Source organism: Jatropha curcas, chromosome 4, assembly GCF_041381405.1.
Source record: "Jatropha curcas cultivar XTBG-Jc1 chromosome 4, XTBG_Jcur_1.0, whole genome shotgun sequence".
Classification (NCBI taxonomy): domain Eukaryota; kingdom Viridiplantae; phylum Streptophyta; class Magnoliopsida; order Malpighiales; family Euphorbiaceae; genus Jatropha; species Jatropha curcas.
In genome coordinates, this window is record NC_143154.1 from 18,242,487 (window position 1) to 18,252,492 (window position 10,006).

At 29.0% G+C, this 10,006-nt stretch overlaps 1 protein-coding gene across 1 annotated transcript; it reads right to left on the reverse strand.

Moving 5' to 3' along the window:
* Nucleotides 1–2,876: 2,876 nt before the first annotated feature.
* On the reverse strand, nt 2,877–5,284 carry LOC105642429 (uncharacterized). The gene is made up of 3 exons (XM_012227249.4): nt 4,750–5,284; nt 4,112–4,252; nt 2,877–3,438 (listed from the first exon to the last, which is right to left on the reverse strand). The coding sequence occupies exons 1-3, from the start codon at nt 5,175–5,177 to the stop codon at nt 3,087–3,089; spliced, it is 921 nt and encodes a 306-aa protein (XP_012082639.2). The 5' UTR covers nt 5,178–5,284; the 3' UTR covers nt 2,877–3,086.
* Between the last annotated feature and the right edge of the window lie 4,722 nt (nt 5,285–10,006).

Below are 10,006 nucleotides of genomic sequence, written 5' to 3' on the forward strand. Positions count from 1 at the left end.
CTCCGACACTGAATGTGGCATCCGCCTTCTATTCCTCCGATAATGGACGGAGGGTGTTATAGGTCAAGATTGAGGTTAAATAGGTTTGTACCATGAACAGGTCCCTAATTTATGACACGAATATAAATATATCGTGTCACAGGTTGACACACAAGTAAGGCGAATGACCCATTTATTTAAGAGTAAAGAGGTAATTTTAGTATCAGATATAAATACTCCAACTAAAATCTTATTCATTTTTCAAAAAAAAAAAAAAAGAAAAAAAACTCTATTTAAACTTTATTGTTGTATTAATTTTTTTTAATTAAGAATCTTGAAAAATCTTACAGTTTATGCATGAAAATTTTATTTTTAAATACAATTTGAGTTAAATAGATTAAAACTTAAAAATATTATAAGCAGGTTAAGTGGGTCGTTTACAGGTCAACACGACCCACATAACTTGCTTATGATTTTAGATGGGTTGTATACAGGTCAGCATGACCCACCTAATCTACTTATGATATTAGGTGGATTACATGTGTCGTGCTCGTGTCACCGCCTAATTTTTATCGTGTCAACAAATTTGACACGACTACTAAATGGATCGTGTTTATGTTGACCCTAATCGTGTAGCGTGTTTGGTGAATTTGTGCGGGGTTGAACACATCCAACTCATTTTGACATCTCTAATCCTAGATGCTTTCAAAGTGAAAGAGATAAATAAACATGATTTTTTTTTTTTCTAAACAACAAAGAAAAATAAGATGAAATGATTAAATAACAAAAATAAAATAAAATTATTATCTTCAATTGATTTTAAACTTAAAACTAGTCTTATAATTCCCATATTGAATTAATTAAAAGAAATAAATCTTTAGAATTTATTCAGTTGATTTTTCACACGCATATATTCTATATCATTAAACATATTGAACATTCACATATATGTTCCATAATTTTTTTGGGTAAAGTTTTATAACTTTTTATTGTATTATCAAATTACATAATTAGATAACTTCTAGTTTTTAATTTTAATTTTTATTTGATAATTAAAATTTTCAATAATTAATTGTTATGCTAAGTTTTGTCCTTAAAATATTTTAACTTATATATGTTTTTAAGTATAGTTATAAGATAAAAATATGTATATCATGCATAATAAGGTAATTCAAACGCAAGTACGATTTCCTCTTTCCTAATGCTGAAAAAATATATTTATATAATATTTTAAAAATAAAAAAATATACAATAAATTTTTTAACTAAACATATAATATTTTTAAATAATATTAATATCTTCGCGAACTAAATTTATTATTATTGTTGATGTCTGATGCAAAGTGGTTCGGAAAATAATAATACACTTATAATATTAATAATATTTTTTTCTCATCAAGTTGTTTGCAACTGTATTTAACAAATAATTATAAAAATAGAAAATACATTGTAGTTGAACCGAATTGATACGATTTAACCGGGTAATCGTGACTCAAATATTAAATTGGTTCGATTATGGATCCAGTTTGAAAAACATTTATATATAGATCACTTATATATTAAATTAATATAATAAAATCAATCTTTTAAGTCTTGTAGAAAATACGGAGAGCAGAAGATTTCAAACAGAATATTTCAATTTCTATATTTATATTTTTGTTATTCATATAGAAATATTATAATGATGTATTCGACTTATATTCATTATTATTGAATTATTAAATTTTAAAAAAAGATGTGAAGAGTAAAGATTTTGAGTTAGAGTTTTCTCTATTACAGAAATTTATCACCAATTTAGTAAATGTTATTCAAAATAGAGGACAAATCTTATTGTACAGCGCACATGTTTTTCCGGTCCTTTTAGCCTCTGTGTATCTAAAAAGTCTAAATTACCCGTGGAAAATTATTTCTTAAATACCATCTCTACCCTTCTTTCATCCCAATTTCAGTTTTCCTAAATTGCTACCATCTCTGGAGCAGATTCAAAAGGAGGCAGATATTTGAATGGAGTCCAGCTTCAAATCGAAGTCCTGGTTCATCAATCATCAAGTAAGCAACTCGTGCTCACTGCTTTTCTCATGAATAGTCTTAATAGACTGAGAGAAGAAGAAGAAGAAGACCAGATGAGTAATGAATAAAGTAGACTTTGACAGAGCCACAAACAACGGCAGCTCCCTCAAATCTATTTCTCTTGATCATTTTGCCGATTTCTTTTCTTTTTTTTTTCCTGTTAAAGTTTCTTGGTTTCAATTTTTTTATATTTTTGTTAACTTCTTTTTTTTTTCTTTTTTTTTTTTTTTGTTGGGGATAAGAAAGAGATGAGATGTTTAAATTTTTTTTTTTTTTCTTAATTGGGAAAAAAGAGGTTAGAACACAAAAAAAATTAAATCCTTTGTTATTATTATTTCATTTTAAATAACTTTTGTTTCTAATTGTTAGAGAAATACAAGAAAAGATAAAATAAGTTTATGAAATTCTAATTTCAGTTCAAATTCAATATATGCTAGTCCTGTCTAGTTTTTTTCATTGTTGAACTCAACTATTTTGTTATTTTTCTGACTATCAACCATGAGGCTAGAAAACTTCGTTGTTTATTGCTGTAATTTGTTACAGATGAAGACGTCCCAAAAACAAGAATGAATATGTTAATTAAGCAATTTAGACTTTTCAAATCGGTATAATGGAAAGAAGGCTATTTTTAGACGGAGGGACTTCATAATAAGACGGAGACAGAAGTTAGGATCTTCAGAGTTATTTCATCAAACTAGAGAGATTTAAGTATTAGTTGAACCATAACTTACGAATCTTAATGTATTTTTCCCTAGTAATAATAAACTGTGACAATTGGTAACTGCATTAGTGTATAGGAGGACCCAAATGCAATTCTTATCCTAATAATTTAATTAGTCCTTCCAACAATGTTGCAATTGCACCGTCCAATAAAGTAACACATTAATTTACACATACTTGATTCTTTCAGATTTCGTATCTAGATATCTGAGCTCCATCTTCTTCTAAAGACAATTACTTCAACGGCTAAATGAGACCTCCTTAGTATTACTAAATCACTTCATTCCAAGTAATACAGAAAGAAGCTAAATTAAGAGTTCATGGCTGCTGTCCGAAGATAAAGGTGTTGGAGGGAACTAAATCCTGCAATTGACCAAAATCAGGCAGATGAAGATGCTGATGTGGAGCATTTATATATTGATAGAACAAGGCATTATCATCTTTGTTATTTGGCAGAAGGAAGCGGGCTAGAAATTCCAGAGGAAAGCTTGTATTGACGATTGACGATGTTGATGCAAGAAGCAAAGGTGACCGTGTTCCACCTGCAGTCGCTGGGCATTGATGGTTATGTTGCCCTTCATATGTTGTGATAACAATTGATGGGTCTTCGACTGATTTTTCTATCCGTTTCTTGACTCTGCATTTCTGGCTGGTGCATCTATAATAACTTCTGCAAAAGCAACCAACCAATATTAGTAATCAGATGTGTTTTGGTTGGTTTTTTCACTTATGTGAAGAGAGGAGGTCTCAAGTTTGAATCTCCCGATCACGAGTGTTTTCATGAAGTTTGTGAGTCCAGAAAATAGTTGTTGCACAGTTGTTTCAGCTCATCAGGTCATGAATAAAAAAAAATATTAGGATATGCATGTATATGATATGGCTGCGAAATTTTGCACAATAACAGTACTATTTTGTTGTTATTATTTATCATTTCATTGCATAAAATACTATCTTTCAGATTTTACCTAGGATTCTAATTTAACTAATTTGTAGGTTTTCTTTTTATATCTTTAGACTAATGGATAAATTTTCTTAGCCAGCCAGATGCATCTAAAAGTGTTGAAATTAAACTTAGTATATGTGTTTGTTCTTTTCTTTTGTTAATTTTGGAGTTCAACTAAAGATTTTTCATTCCTAAAGAAGACTGCAGCTTTTAAAAAAATGAAAAATTCTCAACTCAATGATCGAAATAAATAATCAAGTGACAGAATCCTGAAATTTCTTTCCATTACCATTGGAGTAATTGATAGATCTTAGTTTTCAAGAGCTATTTATATAATATAAAAAATTTCCTACCAGTGTGAGAAATCACAGTATGTATCTCTGTTCGTTTGGGAATGAACCTGGGATAAGGGCTGTTCTTGACTGCCTTCTGTCCGTACTTCCTCCATCTGTATCCATCTTCAAGATGATCATTTTCACTCTTCGTCAAGAAAGCAAATCGCTGTTCTCTTTGTTGTTTCTCTTTCTTTTTTGGCTTGCTTCTGGAAAATTACAAGATTAACCACAGACAAAATGAAAAACACTATGACAGTGGGTATTTGGGGCACCAATCGAGGGGTTTAAAATGGAGTCCCTCAAAGGAAAAAGTTTTGCTTTATGCATGTGGCTCTTGAGATTTGAACCAAATATGAAATTTTTTTTTTACCAACCTTTAATCACACATTAATATAAATTTCTAGTTTCAGTCTTTATAGGTGGATCGATCCTCCTTTTCTCTCACTAAAAAAAAGTATTTTCTCTTCATGTATATAGAACTAGGGTTTGCAGCTTCCATATCTAATTATTAAATATAAACTTTTACTTTTAATAGAGAGAACAAGTACACAATTCAGATAATGAATTTTATGTCATACAGTAGATGGATCAATTAAGGTAAAGATGGACCCATATTTCCTTCACTTTCATCCTCCTACTTCTTACAATAACCTCAAAAATAACCTCATGAAATCCACAAATTAAGGAGAAGCAAGAAACTTACACTTCCTTATTAGACTTATCATTCCCATTTCCATGTCCTGTTGGCGGCTGCTTTTCTTTCTTGACTTTTTGGGAGTGTTGTTGGGCTGCTAAATCATTAGAAGGACAAGATATCGATGAATCTGTTGAAGGGTTTTCGATTTTGGTGGCTGCAGCAGCATCAATTTTCGTTGAATAACCTTGGATAGGACAAATTACCTCAGACATGTCAAAGGCTGTTGGATAGTCCGTAGAGCCATGTAAGTAGTCGGTGAAGCTCATGTGCATGAGATCGAAGGCTTGTAACGAGTTTTGTGTAATCAGTGTTGATGGTTCAGTGTATGTGAATGAATTATCGATCAAGAACGGAAACGCAGCTTCTCGGATCGGTCCGTCATGATTATAGTCAAAAGGATCATATTGGGTTGAACTTTTCTTTTCATTTGGCATTGACTTGAAGAAAAGAAGATAGAAGAAGAATAGTGTAGAAGGAGTAGGGAGATGATATGTATCTTACTGGAAGCTTTGAGAGATAGAAAGCTTTTAGAAAATTTCTATTTTATACATTATAAAAAATAAGTTATTGGGTCCAATTCCAATTCATATAGATAAAAGTAGTGCTCAGTGTAATACAGTAAAACCAATCGAATCAAACCCCAATGAAACACAATCGGTTGTTTCACTTTGATTCGAGGTAATTTTTTAAAAATATTTGTTTTTATTTCAATTTTAATGCAATAACTCAAATTTTTAGTTTAGTTTAATTTTTATTATATAATTGATGTAATCTAAAAATCATGTCAAAATAAAAAAAGTAAACCCAACTAAATCAATTTGATCTGGTTCTGAAAATAATTTGATTTCATTCAATTTTCTTGTAAAAGAATTTTACTTATTGAATATATATTGGCTCGAACCGAATAGAATGCTCTCATGCACACATATAATTTACTAAATTAATCCAATTGTTTGTTTTTTTTTTTTTTTTGAGTATTGGGGAGGGTGGATTTAAATCTAAATTTATTGTTAAATCGTATATGTACTTACCATTAAATTATACCTTGATGTGCAAATCAATTCTATTGTTATTTAATCCAATATCCTTGTAAAAATTTGATTGATTCAATTTGTATATCTTGGTGAAATCAACCTCTATCTCTCTCATTAATATTACCACCACTTTTACCCTCTTGAAACAGTTCCAAATCGGGTGTATCTGGTCTGGCTCCAAAGAACAAATGCCCAATCCCTTTCCTTCCCATGAATTACGCAGTTATGAGATTTTTTTTTTTAGTGCGTCTAAGAAAATGTAGTTGCTAATGCACCGTGACGAAGCTATTCTCTTTATAATCAATTTCAAAGAAAATATTAAAATTCTCAGACCCATATGCTCATTGGTTTTATTAGCAATATATAATTATTTTATTAATTTATATCTAGAAAAAATTTAATTTTTCCAAAAAAAAAAAAAATTTAAACATGAACCATTAATTCTCCAAATAAACCCGACCTACTTGTAAAGGTTAAATATAAATATCTGGAAAATCTTAATTTGCATAATGTAACACCCTTCTTGAGATAAGAAGGTAAAAGGAATCCCTAAAAACACATTAGAGCAATTTATCTAATCAAAACCAAGCTAGAAAATCATTAGATGTTTCAACACTCTTCTTCACCAAAGAATCTATAAAGCAATTTTCTCCCTTAAAAACATGTTGAAATTGAATATGAGAGAAATTAGACGGATAAAATCAAATTTATTGAATATATTCAACATTTCTAAGACATTTTCCATTACATGTTACCCAATAAATCGGACTTTTTCAATCAAATTCAATAATTAAATGATGATATTTTAAATGAAATTGCCAAAACAATTCAAGTCTCTTAATAATAGCATGTAATTTTGCTTCGTTTGAACTGATAATACCAATGGATTGAAAAAAAAAAAACAAATTCAACTCACCTCATCCTTGATGTTTCTCAACTGATAGGACCTCGTTTTCCTTTTATTTAATTAATATTTTTTATTCATATAATACAATAGAATAAAAATAATATATTCAATTTAAAAATATGTATTATATATAATATATAAAAAATAATTATATTTTTAATATTCATTTACAGTTTAATATCAAGAAGTAGCAAAATTAATACAGTAATATTTATTGGTTAATCTCTATCTACCGACGTAAACAATTAAATTGAATGAACCCTAAATCATATTGTTTATGATGCGGAGCCAAGCTTATAGGAGATTAAGAGAAAATTCGAAAATTAGGAAAAAGATCCAATTCACTTTTGTTATTGTTAATCTAATCTTTATAGTTATTTAGAATAGTTAAAAGTATCATATTTAATTTTTTGCACCAATGTACTTACAAAATGGACATCCTTGCATAGAAATTTATTAAAATTATAATGAGGATCAAGTTGTATTATTTATTAAATATACTTGTTGATGCCAGCTCAAAAAACTAGCGAAATAAGATGCCCTAATTGACAAAATTATTCCATTGAAAGGTACATATTACCAATACCTGGTTTGCTCCGAGAGGCACAAGAGTCAGCTAATGGAGATTTTGCAGTAAGAGAGGCTCGAATCTCGTGGATCCTTCACCCCTTCAGATGCTTCTTATCACGTCTATCCTTTGGGGTTAATAAATTGGAGATTTATTAATACAATTTATTTCAAAGATACTCTTGATACGTAGCATAGACTCATTTTAATTTTAGTCGGAAGAATACTATACATTTAAAATATTATATATCCTTTTCTTTTCTAATTTCCTCTATTCCTTTAATTTCTCTCATGATTCTCACATAGTTCTTTTTCTTTTTCTTTTTCTTTTTTTTTTCCGACTAATAAACCTTCTGCCCGTTAATCTACCTATCTCAAGACACTTCTGATAGAAAGAAGCCCAACCAACCAACCCTCTCCACTTTTAGCCAATACATTTATTCACAGCTTACGAAAACTTCAATTTGATAAGATGCATTAAATTATTATGAAAGCAGTGGGCATATGAAAACCCCAAATGGTCAGAAACCTGCTGTCCCAGTCCTGTAATAAAAAGAGGTGGGGATGTTAGAGGCAGTGACAATAGTCAATCGTAGGATTGGGGTTGAACGCGTGTTCAGGATTGGGCACCGTCTTTTTTGACCCAAACTCGCACGTGGGAGACCATTTCCCCTTACGCAATGCTGACTCGTCCTCTGCGTCATACAAGAAAATCTTACTTTTATATGTTAATTTAGTATAATAATAATTATTGGCACCTTTGTGTTACCGTTATTCAGAACAATCATTGAGTTAAAAAAATAGCCATTTTAAATAAAAAAACTACAAAATTTAAATAAAATTTATTTTTATTTTGTTGAGTTAAAAAAATAGCTGTTTGTTACAAAATATTAACAAAAAGACTTATTATTTTGCAAACAACACTTTTATAAAAACATGCAATTTTTTTTATGAAATATTTAAAAATATTAGAAAATATTTACAATATAACCTATTATTTGTAAACATTTTCTTTTATAAAATATTTGAACATATTACAAATATTGCCAATCAAGCAATTATTTTGTAAATCACTGAGTTTTACAATAGAAACAACTATCTGTTACAAAAGTATTAAAAATAATTACAAAATGTTAGTAATTAAAGTTATTATTTTGCAATCATGCAACTTAAAAAAAAAAGAAAAACAAAAGCCAAATTATATAATATATTTTAAAATATTACAACCACATATTAAAAAAATATTAAAATGGAACTATTATTATCTAAACAGTCAAATTAAAAAAAAAAAAAAAAAAAAAGAAAAACAATCACTCTTACAAAATATTAGAAAGTAGTACAAATATTGACAAAGAAAGCTATCAACTTTTTAAAAAAATTAGAAAGTATAATATAAAATACTAGCCAACGGAGCTATTATATATTTTACAATCAACCAATTTATATTGAAAATTATTATAAAAAATGATAACTAAAGCTATTATTTTGGCAATTTACAAAAAAAATCTCTTTTTATAAATTATTAAGTACTACTATATATATATATTATTTTGTTAATACAAGTCACCCAAAACTTATTGCAGAAAATCCCATACTTCACACACACCCGTCCAAGTCACTGGAAAAACTTGGCTGAACATGTCTTCATAAAGCAAAGATGCATACAGTAGTCTCCCTCGAATCAGGACAGTGTGAAATTAATTGCTTGAGAAAATCTGACATAATGCTACAAAATAAAGTTTTTCATATTTTTCAATTCACTATTACATGCAAATGATGAATAATGCCTTGGGATAAAAAAATATTCTTAAATTCAAATCCTTTATAAGTTTCATATTTGTAATATTGTCCCTTGTATATAAAATATTTAATGATAAAGGAGCAAAAGAAGTCTCAAATAAGATTCATATTATTAATTTTAGATTGATTATTTTGTTTTCGAAAATTAATGAATCGATAAAATTTTTAACGAAATAAAAAAATACAATTAAAAATAAATAATATTATTTGATATACAATTAGCATATCGGTCGGAGACTCTAACTAATGAGTCACTAAATTAACTTGTCTACTTATCGATCAAATAATGATATCGTTCTTCAGCTATTAATCCAAACATAGAATATTTAGTATAAGACCCATATAAAATTATAAACAAAATGTTGACAATCCAAAAGAATAATTCTTGGACCTGCCATGGTATTGACTAACCAAAGAAGACTTGATCGAAATGTCTATTGCCTCCACAATTGCTCGATCGGGAAAAAAAAAATGTAGAAAATGGCCAGATAAAGCTTTTAGAAATCTTCCTTCTGGATCTTAAAATGATGCTTCAAAACCCGATGAAGAATAAGATTCAAAAGCGGCCCCATAATAAAACCAAACCATGAAGCTGTAGAAGATTATGGCCATGAGTTAATGGAATAGACATCCCCTCTCCATGCAACAAATCACGATCCAACAATGAACCATGCACAACGTGTGGACGGGATTGTTCCAAATTATGATTACATTTTCAGTCAGAAGAAATGGAAGCAGATAATTCATGCCAAATACATTGATTCCTTGAGAACCAAATTTTCCATGCAATAATAACTACAAACTTAGAAATTTTGTCCTTGGAAGAAGTATTCAAAACCCTGCAAAAATAAGTCTTTGAAAATGACATGAGCATTAGGCATAGTAAATTAAAATTTTCTCATAACTCTTTAGCTTTATATCCCCAAATTAAAATATGTTTCTAAATTTTCCACCT

What these genes read in the sequence shown, in the direction of transcription:
- LOC105642429 (XM_012227249.4), bottom strand. Translation starts at nt 5,177, where the DNA reads ATGCCAAATGAAAAGAAAAGTTCAACCCAATATGATCCTTTTGACTAT. An exon ending in GATAAGTCTAATAAGGAAGT is followed by an intron (nt 4,253 to 4,749) that starts GTAAGTTTCTTG and finishes GTAATTTTCCAG; the next exon opens with AAGCAAGCCAAAAAAGAAAG. An exon ending in AAGAACAGCCCTTATCCCAG is followed by an intron (nt 3,439 to 4,111) that starts GTTCATTCCCAA and finishes TTGCTTTTGCAG; the next exon opens with AAGTTATTATAGATGCACCA.